General features: G+C 39.4%; 1 protein-coding gene across 1 annotated transcript in view; it reads right to left on the reverse strand.

Moving 5' to 3' along the window:
- wwox (WW domain containing oxidoreductase) overlaps positions 1-27909 on the reverse strand; it is a 163538-nt gene that overhangs the window by 97343 nt on the left and 38286 nt on the right. Inside the window, exons 6-8 of the mRNA XM_032584598.1 lie at positions 22918-23006; positions 16395-16580; positions 12131-12395 (exon numbers count right to left, since the gene is read on the reverse strand). Of these exons, the coding sequence (XP_032440489.1) occupies positions 12131-12395; positions 16395-16580; positions 22918-23006 (540 nt within the window). The remainder of the gene's footprint in view (positions 1-12130; positions 12396-16394; positions 16581-22917; positions 23007-27909) is intronic.

The following is a 27909-nucleotide window of genomic DNA, read 5'->3' on the forward strand; positions in this document are numbered from 1 at the left end:
GGTCTGTCCCATGAGGGAAAGGACTTGCTGCAGTGAGTTATTTGACCTCCCTTATTGCTGGTGATTAGTTTTATGTGAACCTGTTTGTAGGTTAAAAGCACAGCTGAGGCTCCTAGTTACAACAATATGCATAACCGAGGTGATTCACTTCTATAACCCCTTTCAGACCTAAGTGTTTAAATGCAAAGTGTGTGAAGCTAAATAGGTTCACAAAAATGCAGACGTACAACATATGCCTGCATATCCAACATGCTATGTTAGTGGATACTAAAGAGAGCAAAACAGTATAACATTTTTCAAGTGCCTAAAATGTAGGGGGTAAAGGGAGAAGAGATCAATTAACAAGGATCGAACTAAGAAGATATTCATGGCGTAAAGAAGCAGAAGAGAGATGACAAGTTAGGGACAAGAGCCAGTCAGAGCAGAGGACAGTCATGGGTCAATACTTGAAGCATATTCCGCTGACACTGCACAGCTCAACACAAACACGCAAAGACATACACACATACACACACATTTTTACATTCTTATGTACAAAAGTAGAAAGACATACTAATCAAATCGCTCAACCAAAGTCAATGACTCAAGAGGGAAAAGGAAAAATATACAAATATTGAAAATAAAGGAAAGTCATGCATCCAAACCCGAGATATCCTCATATTCTCTACAGAAAGTGCCTCAATTTAAAGTGCCTTTAAATTAACATCAAGGTCATCTAAATTCAACTCCCAATGCCTCAATTGTATCTTCATTGAGCCATGCAAAATTTTGTTCAACCAGTTTATAAAAATCACTGTTATCAAAGCTTGCTTTTGTGTTTATGGGAGCCAAATCAGTATAATAATCTAGACACTTTTAAGTGTAAGTGCATTGAAATATGTTGTAATCAACAAGTCATATGGTAAACATCCCAACATTGGAATAGTAATTCCACTGACTGCTCTGCATGGAAACCTGAATTGACAGGAGCAAAGCTTGACTTTACTTAGGATGGAAAATATATATCTCAATTAAGATCTCTTTAGAAACAAAGCATAAAGCTATGAGTTTCGTGTAACACTGTCATGTTGGAGCAGCATACCAAGGCTAACTTGTAGAAATATATGTGGAATAAAATATCTAAAATTTCATCTGCTTCAGATCAAACAAATTTTAATAACAAAGAAAGATAACCTGAGGAAATACAAAGAGCAGTTTGGGTTCTTTTGTGACCTCCTGGAAGTAGTTGGTGATGCACTCAGATTAATTTTGTTAAGCCTGTCACTCCTGGGAAGTTCTCCACTGTTCCATATTTTTGAGGATAAAGGTTCTAATTGTGGTAATCCAAATGCCTGTAACCATTTCCAGACTGACAGATTTAAATGATTTTTTCAAATATTCTTGCATTTTATTAGATCAGGACATCTAAGTGATTTTTTGAGTAATCATTTAATAGAAATTAGTTGTTTACATAGGGACACATTGTTTTGGACAGTGTCTTTTAATTATTATCTAAAATGATCATTTTAAGGCAGATTTTGTACTGCCTCAGGTTATCTTTGTATATTTGTTTATACGAAAACGCACTTTGAACAGGACTATTGCTGAAATGAGCTATACAAATAAACCTGTCTTAACTTGAAAGCCAAGAAAAATGTGTTATGTGTTTGGTTGCCTAATTGGAGACACAATCGCATTCTGTTGCAAATTCATCCCTCTGATTCCCTCTAAGACTTTGCAGAAAAGAATAAAAAACAAAAACGAAGAGGGAGTTTTGGGGTCCATCAGTAACCAATCAGGAAGTGGATGGTGTCATTTTTCTATAGCCATTAGACTGCAAACAACATTAACTTCATAATGACTAGTTAATGGAAAACCCGTGTCTGTTGCCCTTTTAATTAGCTGATCAAGAGGAATTAAATTAGAACATTTAATGATAAATGATTAATCAATTGTTCAAAGATAAATCAAATGGAGTTGAGGTAAAGATTCCTGGTATGGTGAAATAAATATAGACATCCACTTGGTCGTGCAGTAAATAACACCATATTATTCATAACACCTACATATTTAATTATCTCTTCAATACATTAATCAAGTAAAAAAAATAGAACTGCTGGAGTCAGACAAGATGAGCACTTTGTAGGTACACAAATGTGACAGTTATATTCTTCATGCTAATTTTCCTGTGTGCTTGTGTGTGTATGTGTGTTTAAGCTTCTGGTAAAAGAGAAGTCTGTGATAGGGGCCTCTCCATCTTTGAAATGAATTAGCGTGTTGCGCCTTATTGAGTGAAGCTCACTGTTTAAGTGAAACTGATGAGAGATGTGTGTGCAACAGCGACTGGGTTATAAGTATGTGGCTGAGGTCACAGGTTAATCCTTATTGATTCGCTCCGCCGTCTCCATACAGCCGCGCAGGACGACAGCAGAGGAGCAGCCCACTTCTATAGCCGGCTATCTGGGTAGAACAAACATGGGATAAAAATCACTGTCGCCTTCAAGCGCACACATCCTACGTTGGCGGATGCTAAAGAGGGTACGGACAAGAAAATTGAGCATCATCTAATCTCTAAATAGGTAGTTAAACAGACTCTCCTTAGACAGACTGCAGATCGTGACCTTCTCAGCATCACAGAGATATGATCATGTTCATACCATCAAGTGCACTTGTTCTCATTATAAAAAATCTATAGACAAGGGCAGGCATGTATTTCTAGAAAACTGATTTAACTTAAAAAAAAAAAAAAAAACACAGACACGGAAGGAGATATATCATTTAAATACTACCTACAAATCTAAAAATCACAGCAACCACTGACAGACCACCCGGAGAAACCCAAATAATACCTAAGCCAAGCTGTATTTATTAACAATCTCATCCCACAGGAGGACAGGTGAAATATTACATTAATATGAACAACTATTAATAATAAGCCCCCCTCCTCCTCCTGCTCTCACCCAACTCTTTCCCAATCACTCCTTCTCTCTCCATCTCTATCACCCCCATATCCCCCCGCCCTCTGTCTCTCTGCCTCTAATCCTATCATGCGGGCAATAAGTGTATGCACCATGAGCACATTTAATTTCTGCGGTTGGTTTTCAGCGAGCCCAGAGGTGAGCCTTAATAAGGATCAATGGCACTTTATCTGGGACAGCACCCACTTCACAGCATGCAAATTACACGGCAACCCTTAAAAAAAGAAATGGATTTAATTAAAAAATGTAGAACCACGGGCTCTGGAAATTCAATTAAAGGATTTATGCAAAGGTTGGCTAGCTTTTTGTGTTGCAGTTCCTGCTTATATAATGAGCTTTTCATATTAAAAATCAATAGGTAATCTGGGCTAGGGGATCGGCTGCTTATGTACATTTTTGAAATCAATTTGAAAAATAGTCCATCAGCTCTGTGTCACAACAAAGAGCGGAGGGGGTGTTGTGTGTGTAGGGGTGTGTGTGTGCAGGGGTGTGCGGGTGTGTGTGTCTGTGCGTCAAATTGTGAGGGTCAGTGGTAAGAAAGCAGAGCTGCTAGCGGAGTGACACTGAGGTGATAGGTTTCATATTTCTCCCTCAGAGGGTACAACGCTCTAAAGAAAGAGTACAGGGTAAGTGGGAAGGGATGTCTCTCTGGTCAGGTCAGTTTCTGGTTCTTTGGTCTGTTCTGATCCCTTCCATTAGAGAGACAGCACTCTGGCAACAAGCGTCTAGTTGGTTCTGACCTGTGGCTCTAGGGTAATTTAGGCGAAGCCCGACTCAGACTCAGTCCAGACTCGGGCATCACCTGTTGGAGAGACGTCCTAATGGTCTCCCCGAGGCGTTCAGAAAAGGTGGAGCATAAGGCATTACTTTTTTTTCTCCCTTTACAATCCTTGGATTACAATCTTTCTTGATAGAAAGATCATAATTTTTGTTCATTTTAATGATTACAGCTCACAGCTAATAAAAATCCAAACTCCAGTATTTCAGATTAAAAGACGTAGTATAAAACACACAACAAAGAGAAGGAATTATTAAGACAGAAATGCTATAATATGATCCTCTTTTCATGGATAGGACTGCTGACTTCACAGTTATCCATGAAATCATTAAGAAAGCAAAAAAAGTCTTAATTCAGTAAATACAGAACTTGGGGAAAATGTTGAGATTTCCTTCCACTTGAAACAGACAAGCTCAAGCTGTACAGTTTAGCTGAAGTGATTGTGTGTTCCTGTGCTCATTTCATATTATTTTTATTTTAAATTGTATATTTTTCCTTTGATTGATTTCATGAATTGTACTGATTTATGTTTAATCATGTTTCTGTTTATATGCATATTTAAGCATGGCTGTTCATACAGTGCTATATCCAAGCATACTAATGGAAAATTGAATGAAAAGAAAAAGTGTGATTGTAAAAAACACACAAGAAAATTGGCAAACACAAATTTGGAAGAGAATTTGGAAGAGAAGACCACTGAGGTTTTGAGGAAAATTCACAAGACGTGAGTTGCAGCTCGAGTGAGAGCTGCAAGAGGCCGCCACACCCTGATGTGTCCAGACCTTTTCACAGACAATCTGAGTGGCGTCCTGCCTAGGCTACAGAGAAAAAGGTAATCCTCAGGTGGTCCAAAGTCCTTTTTTCAGAGGAACGCAAATGTACTATTTTGCTTTAAAATCAAACTCCCAGAATCTAAAGGAATGTGTCCAAGAATGTGTGCATTACAGTCAAGGAAAGGATGAGAGACACCAAACCCAGCAATGCAGAAGACCTGAAGGTTGCTGTTAAAAAACCTGGAATCCCATTAAACCTCAGTCGAGCCACAGCCTGACCATTCCATGCCACAAAGGAGCCCTGAACAAGTATTGAGTGCTTATATACTGTAAAGTACATGGGTTGATTGGATGACATTTCCACATTAAATCTTGTTGTTGTTATTGTTGGTGTTATGTAATTCAGATTACAGAGAGTTTAAAAATTTCATAAGTTGAAAGCCATAATCATAAACATTTACTGAACTAAATGCTTGAACTACATCACCACGTTTCTAATAAATTCGAGTTCCACTTTTTTAATTGAAACAAAGAAATATATTTTCAATTATTTTCTAAATTCCTGAGAAGGACCTGTGCAGTATGTCACAAACAGGAAGGGGTACAACATAATATTTGCAGTAACCAGAAAACAAGAACTTTGGAAGCAAAAAAAGTTTGGTGAAAAATGACTGTTTTCCACTTCGACGTCACCCATTTTCAGCAGGGATATTGTTCGTGCCCCCTTCACACTCGTGTTGTATAACTGCGCGCAGGCACGAGGGATGAATGACTGACTGCATACAGTAGCGGACTGTCAGCGTTTGATTGGTTCTTTATTGATCCAGACACGCTTTCCATCACATCAACTCATCCACAATAAACCATTTACACAGTTTCCCTGTGCAATGGACCGAATAACCAGGCCTCAGGCCATCTTTGTTCACCCACCCTGTGTGTGTGGGTGCGTGTGAGTGGGCGTGAGGGGGTGTGAGTGCGTGTGTGCGTTTGTGGCTGTGTCTGTGTGTTTTCTTAATGAAATGGTATCTCCGTACACAATAATCCTGGTAACAGGATTGGGCAGAAACACACATGTCAATACAGCCAAATGGGATTGTATTTTTAAATCCAACAGTGCACCGTCACGTCTTTCACTCCTCATGGCCCTACCTCTGTCTCTAATATAAGGAGGTTTTCTCCTTACATTCTGAAACAGCACAGCAGGAAACGTCTGGTAGGAATATCTTATTAATATTGGAACGTTCCTGAAAAGTGGTCCAAAACATGGAAATCAGAAAAGATCATTCTGTGTGCGATTATGAAGCAATCTATCTCCACCACTGATGAGAAGCCAACGCAGTGTTTCCAGCCAGGCTGGAAGCTGACCCCCTTCTGTGTAGCTCCTAATCATCCAAAAGGACTCTATTACAACAGCCTGGCAGCTCATCTAACCCTGCAGAGAAGAAGCGGAGGGGTGGTGGGAGACTGGGACCTCTGCTCCTCTTTGTTTCCACATGGCTGAGCAGAGCATGCATACTTACACCCAGGGAACTAAGGTGCACAGCAGACAGAGGATAGAGCATCTAACCTTATGTCTGTCTGAAGGAGGGAAACCGATACCAAAGCGCTTCATTGTACGTCTGTTATACAGTATGTTAATGCTGATGTCTCACTCGCAGGAGTCGTCTGAGGGTTTAACCCCTGAGGTGCAGGACTGAGCTCCTGATCACAGCCAGAAAGGCTCAGTGCAGGAGGCGCTGGTAAATCCCACATCTTCGACCCGAAACCTTCTTTCTCTAAGGCAGCCGTGTCTGCTGGTGGCTGGTCAAAAGTTCAGTCCGTGCATATGTAAAAAGGTGGCTGGGAGCCCGAGGCAGGATCCTGGGTGAAATAATCACACTAAAACACTAGGAAGCATAGGGACAAGGCAAGAGAGCGTTGATGAAACCAGCCCCTTAGGGACTGGCAGAGCTACTCAGGTGTGTGCCCACAAATCCTTCCCCTTTCTCACTCGAACCATTATAACTGCATGATGAGATACTGAAGGCACTGCCCACGCACATCTTCGTGCTGCTCAGCATTATCTGCGCCTATAGTTAAAGTATAGATTTGATGAGCGTGGGCTGAGGCCAGCTGCTCGAAGCCTGAGGGTACACTGATCACGAGGGAGCAATCAGTCAGTCAACAAAATGTCACAGGGTCAGTGATCCAGCACGACAGCATGGTGACAACCTCACAAAGGTTACAGCCCAACTAATAATTGCAACAGTCACAGAAATTCATTATGTGCTGTTTAAATGTGAGTCCAGACTTTCGGTTCAAAGTGCACAACATACTCCTGATCTCACACTGCAAGATCAAACACAGTCAAGGCTATCACTGATTTTATTTTATTATTTATTTTTTTTTACATTTTGCCACGTCACAGTCTCAAATTTCAGTGTAGTTCAAACAGATCTAATGTGACCAGATAATTGTGAAGTAAACATGATAAAAGTTTACAACATTTTTTAATGTAAAACAATTTGATAACTTCATTTCTCTTTGAAATATGTGAGTTAAGTTTAAGTATTTTAATTTAGTACTTTAAACAAACAACCATTTGATGTTTCTGTGTTTCTCTTTCTGCTTCCTGATGAGAAAATCAAATTACAAAAATATGCACTGAACCCTCAGTGATAAACATGGCAGTGGCAGTATCATGCTGTGGGAATGCAACACAAAATGGTTGATGAGAGATGAAAGGAAGATGAGGCTAAATACAGGGTGACACTAGAAGAAAAAAGATATAGGCACCTCACAATTACATGTTACTTTGTGTTGGTCTGTCACATTAAAGCACCATAAAATAGGTGGAAGTTTGACATTGCAATATCAAAAAGTGCAAGGCTCTGTAGGAGCATCAATCAGAATCCACTGGGTTTAAATCAAAAGTGAAAATTTCCCTTCTATGTCTTGTTCTCGCAGATTTTGATGCTCATATACACCCCCTTTGCAGGCCAGATCTTTGCATTACTGATAAACACAGCAAGCGGCACATGGAAAACTCCCACTCTAAACACGCTAAATTAAAAAAAAATGGAAAAGGAAAGAAAAGAACAGAATAGAAGAAAAAAGAAATGTTAAAGGCCTGGTCTCACAATCGCTGATAAGTAGATCAAGGCACAGGGAGGGGAACGTGATGTTAGTGAGAGATAGTTTGGCTGATTAAAATGTCATGGCTCTTTATAGATGCCTTTCTCAACTCAGCAAAATGAAATCAGCTCTGTAGATCATGAAAAGAGTGGGCTGTGCTCTCTGCTAATAGATAACTTTCTTTCTCTTAAGAATCCAGAGTACAAGTTGTATATTTTGGTAATATTTGAGCAAAATCAAAAACATTAAAGTGAGTTGTTAAAGAGTTTATAAAAATAATTAATCAGAGAGGATGGCAGTGAGTCACCATCTCTCATCACCTTTATTACAATCAAATCAAATACAGAGGACCACTCCAGGTGTCCCATTTATCTCACCAGGGCTGTCTCCCTTCATGCGTGCCTATCTGTGTGGAGAAACTAAACTGTATATCTCTCCACCTGAGCTCCTATAAATCAAACCTGTGCTTTAAATGAGAGGCTGGTTATTTGCGCAAGAACACACATGGGGGCCCTGTGATTGTTTTTTTGGAGTCGACTTTCTGCTTATGTTTGCATCCCTGAACAATCTCCGTGGATCCCGCAAGCGTACGCAAGCAATTAAAGCGATACCATCTTCATATCCCTGCAACCAATAACTGAAATAATATCACTGTTTTATTAAGCCCTTAATGTGGGGGCAGAAGCAGTGAGGAGTGGGATTTTAAAGAGGATACACTTTCAGGGGCCTTATCAAGCCCGAGATTTAAATAAGAGCAAATGTTCGGCTTAAGGGTGCGCCTGTGTATCTGCATGCGTGAGCCTGTGTGTGGCCTTTATCAGACATGGATTTTAGCTAATAGCTGTGTCAGCATACCAGAATTTAATTACTAGCTCCACCTTTGTCCTGTAATATTTACCAACATCTACACTTGGTTTAATTAACGAGACATAAGAAAAGCCACCGCCCCGTTCTGAAGGAAAAAGAGAAAAAAAAGATTATGCTAATTACATCTGTGTGCATGAATCCAAAATGTCGGAGCACTTGTTTAACAAAGTTTGGGCACTCTTCAATTCACAGAGGACAGATTTTAAGGCTGAAGCTATACGGAAATACCAAAAAAAGAGCTGAAGGAGGAGGAGTGAAAAAGAGTGATTTACAATAAATATAGTCAAAGAAACGATCAGCTTGGCATTTGGTGCTGAGGAGCGGCTCCTCTCATCTCTCATCCTGTGTCAAAAGGCGGAGAGACGAATGACGGCCCGAGGCCCTGCGTCTGTCAAACATGATGGATCAGAACAACGCTTCACTAAAACTCTGCCGCACCGCCTTTCAACACGTCACATTTTCACTTCAGTGAAAACACCAAACTGATAAAGTATGAAGAACAGCTAATGGAAAGATGTAATTGTCAAAGTAAAGAATATATTAAAAGGCTGTGAAGCCTAAAGGGTACAGTGTTGGATGAATCACAGATCTGGATCTTATAAATCAAACACAAAGTGTTTGGCTATGTTAACTCTGACACTTCACATCACTTCTTTCTCATAAAGAAAAAATTGTAAAGAAAACTGCCCCAAAAGTGCACACAAATCATACAAAGCTCTATATGAACATGTGAACTCATAACTGTTTGACTAACCTCAGAAAACATTTCAGCGTTATTGGAGGAGATCATTAAAACATATTCCAAATTTGAGGTTTAACATTTTTTCACAGTCTACCTTCCAAAAAGGCATGGCAACCTTGAGTAAAACATCAAAGATTTATAATTTCACAGCATCTACACAAAAATTTTTATTGAAATATGATACATTGATGTTATTTGCAACAAAAGAGTACATTTTCATCCATTTGTCTGTTGTCTATGTCCGCTTATTCTTGCGGGGTTGTGAGGGGACTAGTTCCTATCTCTGGGAATCATTAGGCGAGACGCAGGGCACCCATCCATCACAGGGCCAAAGCTCAATTTAATATGCCAAAAAATACAACATATGGATTATTACAGCTATATATAATTAGTGTATGTATATTATTATACAGGTAAAATGATAAGAGTTACCGCTATTATAGTTACAGTAATATTATCCACATTTATTTAATGTAAGCGATAGGGCTAGTTTTATTCACCAGATTCTGATGACATTCTTGGATTAGATATTGGGCTCAGGTCACCAATCCATACAGTGATCCAGACAGCAAAGTGTTGCGATACCAGAGGTAATATTTCCACGTGTTTTATTCTGGAAGTTTAGGTTCATAGTTTCAAAAATGTTGTAAATAAAATACACATAGCAATCTCATAAAGAGCAAAATGAAAGAAAAATTATTCAAATATATCAATAGAAGGCCAGAGTGAGTGAAAAGCTTGCGGTGTGCAGAGCAAGCGACCCATTGCAGCATTTAAGTGTTTTAAATCAGAAAATACAAGACTTTTGTTATGTGCTGCATGTAAACATTTAGGATAGTTTAAGTTATTTTGAATTGTTACAGTGAAGGTTCAAAATATTCTTCAAGTAGTTCCAAACACTTTGATCAGTCATGTCCCTGGTTCACCTTGAAGTTAAGAAAAACCATCTTAATGTCAGTGGACAATAAATCCAACCTTTAAGCTTCTAATACCTACTTTGGACAGCTTTGTTTCGAGTTATGTTTACTATTCCTTACACCACTGCTAAGGAAATGCCACGTCAGCATTTTAATGCATAATAATTGAGGAGAAAACTCCAGACATCTGCTGAGGAGCAGCAGGGAGTTTCAGTAGACAACAGGAGGGCTACCTGTGATTAAAATAAGTTGAACAATTTAATTTTACCAAACTTTCAACATCAGTAAAAGTTGGACTTGGAAATCTCGGTAATTTGTTTGGAAGACTTTGACACTAGGTTTTGTAATCTAGAAATTATATGGACATTGCTGTTAGTGTTAGCAAGGCTAGTGGTGTAAACTGTAATCATTTTTAGAAAAAGTTGTTGAAAACTGTGTAGAACTGTACTTAAATAATGAATGTGCTTTTATAGAAGAAAAAAAATTAAAGCTGTATACCCAACAAAGCCCGTGTGGCATTTGTTGTATTTGCATCAAACACTATGGCTCAAAAAACCTTTAGTGTTTAAGTAAAATGCTCAGGATTGGACAACATCCTTGTGAGTAGATATTTAGATTTATAAATTGGGATTTAAATCCAAAAATTCAGAATTGGAGCATCTCCAGTCATTGTTAGTTTGTTTTCATACATGGAATTAGCAAAACTGGAGAATAAACAAGCAACACATTTATTTTTCAAGCAGAATATTCTCCTTATCCATCTTCCAGTTTAGTAAAGGAGCAAGATGTAGAAGCTAATAATAGCCTGTACGTCTAACTGTTGCCAGTCTGCAACCCTCTGCTTTACAGACATGTTGATTATAGCTTGTTAACTGTAGTTTTAAAACAATACCACCTTTATAACAGCAAAGGAACATATAAATTTAATTTCCATCATTATATGTATTTTACAACCTGAAATATTTCCAAGCAGCTTAAGTAAGACGCTGTTCAAAATAATTGACAAGTTTTTCATTACTCAGTATTTGTAATCTATGCTTGCAGACACATGCATCAGTCTTACCTCAGTGTAAACCAAGACTAATATCAAACATTGAAGTTTGTCATAATATTTTCCTCCCATCCTAGTTTTTCCGGGTTGGTTTTCTTCTCAACAGTGCAACTCTGTGGAAAAACTGTAATCTGTTTGTGCAACTCCAGATAAACAAAAGTCAAGCACTTATGCTGTAGTTTCATTTTGGAGGCAATACTTCACCTCCTGCAACAGTTTCAGCTCTTTCCCTGAGCAGACAATGACCCTACAAGGAGCGCTTGACCCAAAAACAAAACTCCCAGAAGCACAGGGGTCCAATAACTGCAACAACCATCCAAGTGAAGTGTCAATTTTCTGAGGGGGATCTAGTTTTACAGCTGCTTCTAAATTAAAGTTGTAATCTGATGAAATAAAGAACAGGTCCCTCTGGCATGGCAACTAGCAACTTCTCTGTGTCTCAAAACAAAACTGTGTTTTATGACATCATGTGTTCAATGTGTCTTGGCTTTCAACAAGTATTTACAAAGCAAACCAAATGGCAAATGTGGAAAAACACTCATAGCAGGTTACCCAGGTGGGCAGGTGATATTAAAATCAAAACAACTTTGTTAGACACTTTTTGACTTTAGGAACAAGAATGCACAAATTGTGAAATACATTCACTTTTGTCTGGATGTTGTAGTTCATTAGATCTGGTGTCATCTAAGAGAGAATAACTTAAATAAACAGTAACAGGAGAAACTAGCAGCTCTATCTATAAAAGACAACATCACAATGGAGTGACTCATTTCCATCCGATTCCTGTTCTTTCCCCAAAAGAGTGTGTGAAAGGAAATACATTCTCAGTCAGAACTGAGTCTAATCGCATGAAACTAATACACTGCAGTCCACTCAGTGGGTGTTTGTGCAGATTCATGTTGATCAAACACTTTCTGAGTTGCTTCCTTACCATAGACTTGGTGAAAGGTCTGGCCAGAGTAAACAGAAAGGTCATCAGCCACCAGCTCTTATGAATGGAGGTGTACATCATGTTCCCAGGATGCAATGCATTGGAGGTCACACCATGAGGTGAAAGACGCCGGTGTAGCTCATTGCTGAAGAGGATGTTGCAGAGTTTAGCCCGGTTGTAAGCCAGCATGGACCAGTACTCCTTCTTCGAAGGGGAGAGCACAGCCAGATCCACCTTCCCACATGAGTCTAACAGGTCCGTGAACCTAAAAGTGAGTTCACAGGAGAAGCGTGAGTGAGTCTGTGAAGGTTTTCTGACAGCAGATGCGTGGCGCTGGCTGCATACAAATCAAAGACGTGACATGATGTTCTTTAATTGCCTGCGACAGAGCTGTTAAACTCCAGATGTTTGACAAGGCTCCTTAAATATTACTCTACTCGTGTTATTATGCACCGCATCACAATACTTGAGCACAAAAAAAAACTACACTTTGGGTGTTGTGTGTGTGGCGGTGGTGGTGGTGGTGGGGGGGAGGGGCTTTGAGAGAGAGAGTGAGCTCAGCTCAGCTCTGAACTGGAGGAACACACTCTACATATTAATCCAGTCATTAGAAAACAACCAATCAAAATGTCACCTGGGTTCCTTGTTGTGATTTTACAAGCTAGCCGCCTCTTGTTTACTGTCGCCTTCCGCAACATCCTTGCTTGGCTAAATTACAACATCTGCAGGCTTTTCATTTCATGTGCAGCAACTTCATAACTACTTTAGCAAGTATAGGTTGATAAATCAATTGCCTGAAAATGGCCTGTGTGTATTTTATCCACTATTTGTTCATACAATGCAGTAAAATTGTGTCTAGTTAGAGCTAAATGAGACTTTTCAATCAGCTTGCTTCTTTAGCAGATGATTCGAAGACATTAAAGTAACAAAGTAAAGAAATTTAAGTGGAAATCATTTGCAGTCTGCAGAGTTATAAAAGGTCTTTTTATGAAGAGAACTTTCATTACTTTCTAAACCAGTAATAAGGTTGGCAATTTTAAAAGCAAACATTAAAATGTTAATCTAAAAGAAAAGAAAGCTTCAGGAAATATCAATTATTTCAGTTCTGATTTAAAGGAACTAAGTTTCTGCACATCTCAGGTTTTCAGCGATTGCATTTGTCTTTTGGGTTAATGACCGTATTCTTTCACCTGCATATATTTCTATCTATCCAGACAGAAATATAATAAGGAGTAATGAAATTCTGATTCATTACTCAATATTTATTTGTGTTTATAACAGTTTTGATTTGAGATTTTACAGACTTTACCAGTTTGAACAGTGCCAGAAAATCCCACCTACATTTCTAGTCTTTCAAATAAGTATTTTATGATAAGAAATATCAAACATAGCGTTTCTACACATAAAACCTAAACTTTGGTATCACTTGACTCTAGGTTGAGGTTTCAGAAGAATCATTCTTAAGATGAAGGTCAATTAAAACTACAAGAAAGTGGTTCTCAAATTTTTATGACATATACTCCTGTGTAAAAGTTTACAGTTTGTCAGAGATTATACAACAGTAGTGCAGGTCTTTGATAATTTGTTGAGTTTTAACAAATCAAGGCAATAAAAGAGACATGGCTATCTGTGGGAACAGAATAATTGGCTGAATCTACTGGATGTGCTGCTGCTTGCTTCGGTTTTCACCCTCATTCACCACTAAGTTTCTCTTTTGAGATGTCGATAACGAGGCCAGGTTTAATGTAATTGAACAACTTGGTTTCATTGGCTGTTGGTGCTCATCAGCTTTACACTAAGAAAATTGTGTAAATACTAACAGCTGCCACTGGAGAGACACAAGGCACCACCAGTGGTTGTTCTGCCAGAGTTTGAGCATCATGAAGGTAAACAAAACCTGTATATGGTCAATTCCACAGTAAGCCCAAATGGTGAAAAGTGATAAACCATCTAACCATTACTCGAATGTCCATCTTTCCCAATCCTGTCTCCAACAGGTCAGTGATTTACCAGCATACAAGGAGCTTATGGAATACAATATGCTGCCAGGTCAGAGGTCGCACACTATCCATGAGGGGAAGCTAAATGAATAAACGGAAATCCAGCAGAAACTGTAAATAACACAAACAAAAAAGGAAGCAACTTCAGTGGATGCAATATAGGTCTGGAATGAGGTGTACAGGAGAGAAGATGTGCGATGAGATATTGTCTAAATTTGCTCCTTCTTCTGGTCTAGTTCAGCGTGTAACCAACTCCCTCTGGTCCTGGCTAAGCCCCCTTTGAGGGAGTTAAATCCCCTGCTGATCATCAAGGAGAGGAAGGAAGGTGAAGATAATGTGTTAGGGAAGCAGAAACAGGAAGAGTGTATGTTACCATGCCTGTCCTGACTTTAGAAATACAGTGTCATCCACACGCTGCATAAAATATTTAAAAGTTTTCAATAAAATGACAGTTGAACAATTATCTCACACTGAACAATGTTAAAAAATCCCATCTTTATGTTGAGTGTGTAAAATATGCCACATTAAAAAAGAAGCACCTTTATTGTTAAACCCTTCATGACACACCCTGCTGTTCAACTCACTCACAGAACTGTCTATATAATTTAGGTCCAGGGACTGAGATAACACAGGAAGAAGGATGTTTTAGTAAAACATTTGTGTGCTGATTAGGACATTTGTGTTGCACTAGTCTGCTGTAATAACTAACAATTTTGTGACTTCCTAGAGCATCTACCATTCATTTACTTAAAACCTCCTGCTATTTAAAAAAAAATTAAATAGGAATCATTGGATGTTTTGGGTCTTTCAACATCACTCACCCTCTTCCAGGTGACCCAGCCAGAGATGACACATATTCTTGAAGAAAGTTGTTCCAACAGCTTTAGGATTTTTGCTAAATTTGAATCAGGTGTAGTTACTACACTGAAAAATGCTACATTGGGAGGACCTTATGAGGATTTCCCAGAGGTTCTGCACTTAAACTCTGGTGAAGTATGAAATATTCTACTGATGAAGAACTTTGCCCTTGTTCTTGCCATCCCAAGACAAAAAAAAGGCCCCCAATATTGCATATATTCAGTCCAACAAATGCTGTAAATACTCTCTTCGGGATGTGTTTTATTCTAGAAAGTTTCTTTGAATGCTATTTTTCTTATTTTTTTCAAGAATGTATCAAAGTTTTGCTCCTGTCCTTTCATGCTTTGTAAAATGCAAGTCATACGAGAGCTGCTGTTGTAGTAGATTTGCTAGAATAACTGTATGTTTCTCAGCTGCGCAGGTCACTCTGCAGAGCTCCAATCAATCACCGCTGGCCCGTCCGACTGACTGAAACCAGAATCAATGCTGCACACAGAAAGAGAGTGACTCTGAAACACATGGCTCAGGGCTTGGGCTCACCGATCACTGCAAGATATCATGCTTGTCTACTGCACAGTTGTGGAGTAGAGTTGTTTAACAATGGGACGGATTTAAAGAACAATAGATGAGGGGAAAGTAGCGAGAAAGAGAGGGCGAGTGCGGGGGTCAGGCAGAAAGGAGCAGATACTTGATCAAAGTAAATTTTAGCTGATAAGTCCATCCATCAAGCTGATGATACGTTTGATTCATAGTGACAGCATGGGGAAGGAAATGAGTTTCAGTGACTGAGGCTGTCATGTTTGACAATACACAGTAAGTCTTATCTGTCAAATTTGTCCTGAAAACTAGCCACTGTGGCGGTTATAACAGCAAGAGCAGAGCTGAAGGGTTGGAGATTAGACAGGGTAGTTTTGGGAGATTACTGCTTAAACTTTATCTGAGAGACTTTCCTGCAGCTTTACTGTGAATGCTAGAAATGCTGTAAAATTCAGCGAGAGTGAAGTTTACTTTCCCTAATGGCACCTTCGGTAATACTGGGAAATGAATTAGCTGAAATTGTGCATTATATTAATTTGATTGTACCTAAAGATGATCCTACACTATCATGAAGTTCACAGGTAAGATATCCTTCTTCCTCCTAGCATGATTTACCTTAATGCTTTTTCTCATATTTCAACAAGAGTATAAATCCATGTTAAAAATATATATATATATTTCTGGTGTTCCAATGAGAAAAGAAACAAAGGGTGTCCGAATCTGATCCCAAGTGTGATTCCGATCACAACCATTCTTAAACTGTCTCTCCAATAAAACAGAGTTGTCAGCAGTGTCAAATGAAGCCCCTAGATCTAATATCTAAGGACAGAAGTGTGATCATTGTCTTTATTTACCAACCAAGTTTTTACCTGTGTGACTCTGAGGATACGACTACAACTCTGGCAGGAGCTGAACGACGCAGGACGTCCTGAAGACACTGCACAAGGAGGAAGTGACCAAGGTGGCAGATCTGGAAGGTGGACTCAAGGCCATCTTCTGTCAGACTCCAGGGCTGAGTGCACACGGCAGCGTTGCACACCAGAATGTGCAGGGGACTGTGGCGAAAGAAACAATTTGAACTGGTTGACTTTACAGAGACGAAAAAGAGGCAAAGCATAGATCAGAATAAGCTGATACACGTACAAGTTATGACTATGAAAAGAATGATTATCAAAGTATAAGATAAAGTAACAGTAAGAGAAGTGGAAACAAAGAAAGAAATAATGTATTTTTTCTGAAAAAAGCACATATTTTGTCATTTTTGTAACTTTTTTTTTCAAATGTGTTCCTGTTTGTAATTGTTTATAACAAAACATTATTTCCATGTCCAGAGCTACTTAAAAAAGTAGGAAAGAACAAAAATAACCACAAGACACTTGAGAATGCAACCAAAGTAGCCAAATAAGGATGATCCCAGACACAGAGGCCCGACTCTCAGATCAGTGGGTGGTGAAATATTTTTGATGTGTTTACTTTCACAAATCTTACCCACCCTTTCTATGTGGCACGATCTTCAAGGAATGTAGGAGTGCTCACTCCCACTGTCTTCAGTGTTAACAATAACCAGCTACAAATCTACTCTACGTATTTTATTAGAAGGTTGTTTTTTTTGTCACGGAAACAACTTATTTCCTTTTTACATCAATAGGAAGCCACGTCCTGTGATTCCACATATTCCTATTCACACATGGTAGTGTCGTTTACTTTTTAAAGAGGCATGGATCCATGGCTTTTTTGTGTCTGAAAAATGTACTTTAAAATTATATATGTATTTTCAAATAAAATAGGAGTGCTACTTGTGTTGTATTTATTTCACACATTTAAGATATTTTAAGTTTGTCGGCTCAAAAATCTGAAATTCGCCCGTTAAAGAAGGTTTTATTGGTCTGCAGAGTAGCATCATTATCAATGATAGGATTATACAGAGGTTTCTAGTGAGTCTCCCCATGGCTACACAATTACTGCAGATACTGACTCCAGCTGGCTGGATTCCAAGAGCAGCTACGAACGGAAACTGATTCTTCAATCATTTAAACACACTCGTGATGGAAGTAAAGTGTTTCAACACAACATCTGCACAGCTACCGTGAGAAACCAAATCCACCAGCACATCGACTGGAGAAGACGAAGCAGATAAAATCAAGTGCTCTCTGAAGTCATGATATTTAAAGCAGCTGATTTTATTCAGAGGCCCACATGTGCTTTGGATTTCCATTGAGTGGGCGAGCAGATCCATCTCCTCGTGGCAGAGAAAGGGGATTGGTCAAGGTAGTGAGAGATCCTTGTCGGTGACAGTGACGCTCTAGCGAGCTCAAAAGGCACAGTAACACAGGCGAACAATCCAAACACACCCCACCAATTTTTAATTTCTTCCATTAGAATTAATTATGAGGCCGAAGGCAATTTGTGTACCCTGTGTTTAAGACTGCCTACTGGATTAATTAAAAACTGGATGCTGGAAAATTAATGTGTGAATTGTTATGCCTTTCTATAATGAGCCATCCCATGCTATTACATAGTACTATACTGTACGATCACCTTCAGGCCTCTGAACACACTAGGTTCATTAAAGAGCACAAACCTAGGCAGGAGTCAACTTAGAGAATGCCAACCTCAGCACATATTCAACACACCAGCAGCGAGACATTTAAGTTTTTACCCAAAATATAGCAAGGCAAAGAAGTCTATAACTCAATTGTTTTGAGCCACAAAACACAAGTAAGTATAGTGCCTTGGAAAAGTATTCACACCCAATGAAACTATCAACATTTTCTAAAGTTACAAGCACAAAGTTTGCCATATTTCATTGGAATTTTATGGGACAGACCAACACAAATCTGTAAAGTGAACAACAATTAGTACATGTTTTGCAAAACAGTTTTCAAATACAATTCTAAAAAATGAGGCATCCACCGTTATTCAGATTCATTTTCATTAGTCACTTCATAGAACCTCTTTTTGCTGCAATTACAGCTGAATTTCTGTCAGCTGTACACTTCTAGATACTGACATTTTAGTCCGTTCTTATTTGCAAAATAAGCTAAAATCAGTCCGATTTTTAAAGTCTCAGGAGAAGTACTCAACTGGATCTATTTCTGAACTTTGACTGGGCCATTCTGCCACATTAGAATGCTTTGATCAAAACCAAAGATATTCAACCTGCAGCTCTTGAGCCACAAGTTGATCGTTGGATCTTCTACAGAGGTTCTTCATAACTTCGGCTAACAATCATATATGGGTGTTTATGGTACCATTTATCATTTACCGTAAAAAATTTATTGTCATGATAATAATTTTGATTAATAGTCACAATAAATTTCAGTTAAGGTTTAAAAAACGTACTAAAATGTTAATGTTCCTATTTTCTCATTTTTGAATGATTCCTTGTATATCATTTGTTCTTTAAAGGTTCCACTGGATTTTATTTTCAGGAATCAGGCTTTAGAGGACTGGATCAAAATTTATTCAGTCTTTGTGTGAGATTTTGCAAACTATCATATTCCATCTACTTCACGGTGATGCTCTACTTTGTGTCAGTCTAACAAATAGAATACAATTCAGTACAACACAATGAAGTCTATATGGGTTTACAAAGTGTGAGTTGAAGGGCTATGAATGCTTAATGCTGTAGATAAAATGAAACAGAGCAGTAAAAACTTGTGGTGATTTCAAGGTCTAGTGAGAAAATGCTTTTTGCTTAAAAGATGACAAATTAAATTTGTTGCTTTTGACTTGACGTTCCCTTGTCTAACAGAGTATGAAGTACAGTATCATTGTGCAAAACAAGGCAAAGCTCTTGGCTCAGTCCCCAGTGTGCTCACAAGGGGCTTCATACTAACGCCACGGGCTTGAACTCCTGACCCAAGTTTTCAACCCCTCACTAAAGCGTTCACTGTAAACTAATCGTTTTTCCAGTAACTCCTCTTAGGAATTCAATGTTGTGACCTTATTCTGCAAAGACAAAGGGACAAAACAGAGTCTGTCACTCAGAGAAGATAACAAATTTCTAATCAAAAACTCAAATAACCAACTTCTCTCTGGCCAGCAGAGAGCTTCCCCCACACACAGAGCTTAAATGTGGCTCTGGTGAGTCTGCTTGTAATGTAAAAGGCCTGTTAATTCAACTGCCCACCAGTTAGTCCCTCTCTCATAAGCGCAGGTCTAATGAATGTCTTTAATAGGCCTATTGCCGCATACCACAGTCCCTCTCTCCACATTAAGGCTTCACAGAACACCATGCACCGCGGTGCAATCTCAGCGCTGGTCAAACGAGGGTGTTAACTACCAGACGGGGACACATATGTTTATATATTTACTTTAAATAACCCCCGCGGGTGTGACCCCTGACCTCCTCGGTAATGTAGGCCAGCAGGAAGAGATTGCCTGTGTGAGTAAGGTTTGGACAAGCAGTCATTAACACTGGACTTTATTGAAATGAGGAAAACTGGAAACACACACAAAGTAAAGACTCTTTCTGACCCATATTTCTCCCCAAGAACCAGAAGTTAATGTTTATAGAGTAAGGAAAATTATAGGCCAAAGAACAGGAAATGTAATTGCAATCGTTTCATAACCTTTGAACCTTGTTAATGTATTTTACTTATTTATTTTACTGGAATTTTATGTTATCAGCCAGCAAAATGTAATGCATGTATTTTTATTTCATCCCATTTGAATCCTTAAGTCTTAAATTAAACAAAAGGGCAGACAAACAACTCTGGCAAAAATTAAGAGACCACTGCAAAATGATTAGTTATCTGATTTTACTTTTTATAGGTTTACGTTTGAAAAAATTAACATTTTTCTTTAATTCTATGATCTACTGACATGTCTCCGAAATTCAAAGCAAAAACTTAGTACTTATTTGCATAAAATGACAAATGGTCAAAATAACGAGAAAGATGCAGCACTTTTAGACCTCAAATAATGCAAAGAAAACAAATGAATATTAATTTAGAAACAACAATACTGATGTTTTAACTCAGGAAGAGTTCAGAAATCAATATTTGGTGGAAGAACCATGAGGTTTTCAATAGGGTTCAGTGCAGTGGCCTCTTAATTTTTTTCCACACCTGTATGATAAACAGACTCCACCTGCTTGTAATTTAACCTCAAAAATATGTATAGATATACTGAGAAGGCCTCACGAGTTTGTAGCACATTGGTGAACAAACAGCATCATGAACACATTACCCATTGACAGGTCAATGGGTAATGTGTTGACTTCACAGGGCTGGATAAATGTCAACACTTTTCAATATTTTCATTGTTAAAAAAAGAATAACTGCACATCCTTTTTTGTTCTCTTAATCAGGCACTGCTGTGTTGGTCCATCATATAGAATCCCAAAAAATCCATTTGAGCAGTATGGAGACTTTTTCAAGGCATCAAAAATAAAAGTAGAGAAAATTAATGCAGGTGAGCACACAGAGCTTGTGTTAATTACGAGCTGCAGAAGCAGAAGTTGTACTAAGCGTTTGTCAGCAGTGTCCTTCATCAATTACATCCCAATGAAATCGCACTGCATTCAACAATATCAATATCCAGGTAATTTCATTTCAAAGGACAGGCAATTAAAGCAGAATTGGGGTCAATGGAACACAAAGCAGCATGAAAGCCACTGACTGGAGCGCTTAAAAGCAAGAGAGTGAGAAACGAGGCAACGCAAAGAAAAAGACTCTGATTACATTTCACCTGTCAATGACACGCTGTAGGAGCATTATCGTGCACTTGTGTCCGCATGCAAACAGTGCGCGCACAGTTGTCTGAGCGTGCATGTATGCTCACGCATGTGGCCACTGTTTGTGGCTCCGCCGTGTGTTATGCCTGAAGACATACGTGCAGTAATAGAGTGTTGGTGGAGTCAGACAGCTGCCCAGTGCCATTCACAGCTCAGAGCTCCCAGCCTCCACTCTGCTCTGTTCGCCTTCTGATGAGAATTAATGTACTCTGACGTCCCCTGGGAGTCCCCCACTACCCACCGTCCCTCCAACAGCATGGCTAATGAAGAAATACAACCTTGCCAAAATACTGAGGTAAAGAGAGACTGAGAGACAACATGAGAAACAGAAAGAGAGAAAACTGGCAGCAGACAGATAATTTGAACATAGCGAAATGAAAGGGACGATAGGAAATGTATGAATTAAGCTATTATAAGGAGATACAAATACAAGAAGAAGTTGGAATAAAAGTATATGACACAGATCGAAGAACGTAACCATGGAGTTTGGCCGTGACCCAAGACGCGTGCCCTGGATGGCCATACCCTGCCCCAGGGCTGCTACGGGCGATGGCTGCCCTGCCTCTCCCCAAGGGGCTCCCTTGACACCAACAGCCCTTCCCAGACACACAAACACACACACGCTCTTTTGTCCTACTGAGACCTGCAGGTGGATGAGCAGCACAGATAACTGTATTCACGACCCCAAAATAGCAACGGAACGCCTGCTTGCCGGATGTAAGACGCAAGGCGTAAAAGCTGACCATGACAAAATGAGCGATGGAAAGCATTCAACCAATGTCAAGTAATTTGACACAAATACACACACTCACTCTTGGGGTTATGTCCATATGGTGTCTATCAGTAAAGTTCAGGATGTCCCTTAAGTACACCAGATTTACTGTAGATACACTGTTTATGTCCTTAATACATTAACATGGATTAGTTATTCCTCTAAGTCCAGAACTACTGAGGAAAAACTTCTAAATCTGATTTGCTGGAGTCTGAACCACAGTTCTGATATACTGTAATGATTTGAGTCCAAATGTCAGCAAAAATCAGACCCTAAAATAATAGAAATGAATAAAGAAATTATTAATATTTTCCTTGCTTACACAAGTACTATTACTCCTTGAACTTTCTCATTTTTCTTAAATTAACTTTAATTAACTGTATTGAGATTTTATGATAGACTAGGAAAGTGTTGCACCTAAACATGAAATTGTCACAATGTTTGTTCCAAGCTTCTTTTTTTTTCAATATTAAAATTTTAAATTTACATTCAACCCTTTCACCCTGACACCCCTAAATACAATTCAAAGCAATCAATACTGGCTTATAAAATAATATTTAAAGATTGAACAGTTCAGAGAGCTTTGTTCAATCCGTCATCCCCTGGGAGAATGGATGGAGCTAAAAACAGGATAATCTTTAAAGAGACCTGAGGCTGCAAAAGACTTGTGGAGAATATATCCTTTTCCTTCCACCTCACAATCACAATGGTTCATTGTGTTCAGGTATCACTTCAAATACACAGAGATTTGTAGCTGTAAAGTAGTAAAATGTGAAAGGTTCAACAGATATAAATACTTTTGCAAGGCAAAGTATCTATATCTTTGCAAGAATATGAAGATTTTCTAAGTTCAGAAACAAATATGTATGTTTATACTCACAGCTTTTTGGCCTTGAAAGATTCTGCAAACTCCCTGACACTGCGGAGAGAAGCCAGGTTACACATCATGGCCTCTACTCGTGCTTTGTGCTGTTGAGAGAAAAAAAATATACATAATTGCAAAATAAAAGAGAAAGAAAAAATACAACAGAATGTTTCAAAAGATTCATTTTCTCATTACTGTCAATGTAAAAATTAAAAGTTTAGAAGCCAAAAAGGAATAAAACAAGATTCGGTTAAATAATTCAGCTGAATGTGAGAATTAAAATATACTACATTTTGAGTGCATGTATGTGAAAGACGGGACAGGCTGTGTAAGAGTTTTTCTTCTTCCCACTCATCTTTTGTGTCAGGATTTTTGGAGATTATGTGAACTGAACTAGTCAATGAAACAGAAACGTAAGTTGCTGTGAGTCATTTCACTTTGCCATTTTTTCTGTTTGCTTGAAACCACTGTAGCAAACTACAGTGTTTCTAAGAAGACTTCAAAGACTTAAGGAACTCTGTACGTATAGCCCATGTGGGGGTGTGAGTGCGTGTGTGTGTGTGGCCCGTCTTATGCCATATGTTGGGAGACAGGCTGAGAATAGGGGCGGAGAAGAGAAAGATAAATGACTTAAGAAATGAATGCATAGCTGCATTCAAGCTAAATATTCATCATCCTCTCTATCACAGTGTATCGCTCCGCTGCAGGCCAGAGGCCTCAGCTGAGACACATGCAGGCCTGCAGGGCCACATCTCTTTAAAAACAGCAGAAAACCATGTTTGTCAATGTGTCAACAGAGATCCTCTTTTCTCCTGTCTTTTCCACCTTGCTTCATTTATATCAGTACAAGCCTTTAATAAACAGGCTAAGTCCAAGGAAGCTCACATGGGACATTGACATGTTAGCAGTAGAGCACGTAGCATGAAGTGAAACTGAGCATCCCGCACACTCTGCTCTCCGAGTTCTACTATTTCCTGCGCAGCGCTCCGAATCCCTGAGGAACGGCATCAGCTCGCATAACACCCGGAAGAGCACTCGGCTCCCAACCCTGCCACCAGCGGCATCACCGCTGCTTTGCTGTCAGCCTTTTTTTTTTCACAGATATGAGCTCCTGTATGTGACCATCACTTGGGAATGTCTCCCTGCAAAGCTAAGCATACATGACACTCCCAGCAAGGACGTTCCACGGAGCAGTGAGCACGACGAAAACAACAAAGGGTTAAGAAATGGGGTTCTTCAGGCATTTTACTGACACCTTAACTGCCCCGGGGCGTATTCAAACATGCATACACAGGCACACACACACACCCCCACATGCACACAACAAACGCAATGTTGTGACTCAAGGGTAAAACCATGCCATCACACCATTAGCTATGCTTGAATTATTCTCTTGATGCCACTCTATACCATTATACGGATGCTATTACAGAACATTAAAGGGCTGATTATGACTATTATAGATATGATTATAGGGTACCTGCTTATATGATCCACACACAGCAGTAATCACAGGTGAGAGGAGACAACTGTCTAATTTAATGACTTACAAGTGCAATATGAATTTTTACTTCGTGTCACTTTCACATGGTCCACAAACTCAAGGGAAAGGGTGTTATTTTATAAAAGAGAAAATATTGTTTGTTTATAATTGTGCATTTTAACTATGTGATGTTGACTACGTCACACTAAAAAACTTTTTGGCATAAGAGCGTGCAAAGGTTCTCCAAACAAGGTCAGGACATGCACACTGATAATTAACAGGTCACTGGGAAGGCCTCCTCAACAGGTAAGCTCCTCATGTGTGCATGGCCAGCAGAGAAGATGAGAGCAAATGTCAGCTTGACGAACATCTCTCCTCTGGAGATGTGGTAGGAAAAAAAAGAAGAAATGGGAGAACGAAGGAAGGAGAGAGGGAGGATTTTAGGGGGTCCACTGGAGCAAATCCAGCAGGAAGAAGGTGAGCAGCCTGCTTTGCCCGCCTGCCTACCCTCCCCCTGCAGACTGAAGTCTTGCGAAGAAAATAAAGTTTATTGCCTGGAAAGAAGAGGGGGGAGCATGTAGAAAGCATTAAAGCTATGGAGGTGAACAATTAGACAGATGGCCAGGTTCTGGAAGGAGAAGGAGAAAAAAAGGGTAGGAAAAGACAGGCAGATCACAGAGATACAACCGTTCAGGGTTTTTATGAGGACCCTGACAACTTCTCTCCCCTTCAAGGACGAAAGACAGAAGCAAGGGACAGCGATGCCTCTCTGGGTAACTCCCTCAGGGAGCCGCAGGAACCGGTTTTAGTCTACAGACGCATCATCTAAAAACAAACTGCAGGGCTCCTACACAGGTTTCTGAGATTTTAATGTCCAGAGCTCTCTGTGCTTCATGGCCAATGTTTATAAATTATAAATAGAAAAGGTCCATTTATAGATTTATGATGGATGGATTAAACTTTTAGACAAATAAAAAAATCAAGTCTGGAAATATAAATAATTTTCCACCTTGCCTCTGTCAAACATTGTCCAAATGGCTACACATTAAAAAAATATCAGAAGAGAATTTGGACAAATAAGCAATCTCTCACCTCCAGCCATCCAACTTACAGTACAACAATCTGTAAACGTTTCGCTTTTACCTGTAGGAAGGATGAAAATTACAGCAACAATTTATTAACCTCTGCCTACAAGAGAGAAGGCTGAGATCCTAAGAGCCTCCCCTGGTGTTTCCCTACGGCATGTGGTCTCTGTTGTGGAGAGAGATGGAGAAGGAGTGGAAGGTAGCGTAAGACGGGTAAGCGCTCTAATACAATTATAACTGAGGCCATCCAATCCAATAAAATGAAGATGTATTAAAGCAGGGGGAGCTTCATCCTGTTCAATAAGACACTGGACCACTCTGCTAACTCCTGAAACACACACACCTACACAGGTACACACACACTTCGCTGACCCCTTTAATAGCACAGCAGCCACCACTAATGGACGCAAGCAAGTGGAACCGCCAAATAATACACTGTCTTAATGCACTGGACTCAATCTCATCCCACACTCCCCTTATCCTTCTCAGGCTTCACTCTCATACTTTAACCCCTGGTTCCATCTACCCTCACCTTGTGCCGCTCGCCACCTCGCTGCCTCTTATGGATCACCAAAGCAGAGGCGTCCTTAAAAGGCTTCAAAGTACTCCATATGTACAAAACACTTACCCCACTAATCCTTGTTAATCTCCTCAGCCACGATCAGGTAAAAAAATTTAGCATTTTTGTGGTTTTAACTGCGCTGCGCTGTTTTTCGTTCCTTTTTTGGTTGGAAGGATATAGCTAATATTTTACTAATTATAACTAGTTTCACTTCCTGCGAATACTTCTAATGTCGCTTTAAAGTGAGAGCAGTGTAGCATGGGTGTATCTTAACCTGCAGGTGCAGAGAAAAGGTGTTGAAAATGCGATGAAAGTGAATGAGCAGGGAAGAGACCATGTGAAAAGGGCACCTTATAAAAGCAATTAGAGAAATGACTTTGAGCCCTTCTTCCTGCTCTGTAGATTAGAACAGGCCTCGGAGGGTGGAACGCAGGGAAACTCAGATCGGCGTGACCTTGTCTGCAACACACCCCGCTAAATTGGCCATCAGCTTTTAAGACTCGTATCACAGATTTTGATATATTTTTAGCAAAACGAAAAAAGAGAAAAGAAAGGAGGGGAGAAACTGTGGAATGTGCAGCTCGTATATCATCCTGTCACAATTATGACGTTTGTTCATAAATACCAACCAATCTCCTCTCCACCTGGCTAAGTCACATGCACTTGCGCTTATGCATGAACCACACAACAACAAAGAAATATGGATACACACCACGTGTGGTGTGTGTGTGTGCACATCCCCGGCTAAAAGCAAAGAAACATCTGTCCGGGTGCTCCGGAGCAGGCCGGAGAGCTGACCTCCGAGCAGACAAAGAGGCCAAACACACACCCCTGCAAACTCAGGACCCTCACGTTCTGCACGTTGCAGACACAAACACGCACAAATAAACAAATGCTCACATGCACACACATTTCCTCACCCTCCGACGCGCAAACACAGTGCAATTAATAGGGAGGCAGGTCTCTGGTGAGGAAGAGAAAGTGCCTGTTCAGCACATACAGGCAGAATATGCAATTTCCTCCAGTTAAGTCTGTATTAAATTGATTTCTTCTTTCTCTGACACGGACTGGGTTTTTCCCCCCCCTAATGAAAGCAGGATAATCTACAGGTTTTCTCTTTCCTGAAATCAAGTTACAAATCAAGTAAGTGTGGGGGCAGATGTGGGGAAAGGTGAAGGAAGGACATGGGATGATTTTCCAGATGAAAAACATGAAGAATGAGGGAAAGGCGTGCCGATACTCCGAACGTGCACCTGACACGCACATAAGGACTCGCACGGGGAGGAAAAGGGCCAGCTTGTGGTTAAGTGCTCACTGACATCCTTATTCAGCGGCATGCAAAGGGCAAGACGTGTTAGTAAACAGAGCATTAATAACTGTAATGAATGCAGCACATCAATTAGTGAGCAGATCAGTCAAACCTGATAAGGAAGCAGAGACTGCAGACAGAAAGGCAGTTCAAAGAAAGGAAAAACTCATGGACTTTACATTTTAAAAATTGCAAAAGAAAATGTTAGCATATGGCTGGTTATAAACATGTTTAATGTTTTACAGTAAGTTATCAAAGAAATGCAATTTTATATCTGCTTTTATTGAACTTACTGTTTTCAAAGAACAGATGTTTATCAGCTTTGTTCAAATTTCTGCACAATGTCAAATTCAACATTTTTCGACACCATTATTATTTAAATTTTAGACTGATCGCAAACCAAACAAAAATTTAGCTAAAACTTTAACAAGATAAGCAAGTTAAAGTGTATATATTATTATTTTTTGAAACTTTTCCTTGGAGTCCAAAATTCTATGTCACAATAATAAAATCAATGTCCATGTGAGAAATATGTGAAATAGCATGAAAGCAGCACAAAGCAGCTGAG

The sequence above is a fragment of the Xiphophorus hellerii genome, chromosome 2 (assembly GCF_003331165.1).
Source record: "Xiphophorus hellerii strain 12219 chromosome 2, Xiphophorus_hellerii-4.1, whole genome shotgun sequence".
NCBI lineage: Eukaryota > Metazoa > Chordata > Actinopteri > Cyprinodontiformes > Poeciliidae > Xiphophorus > Xiphophorus hellerii.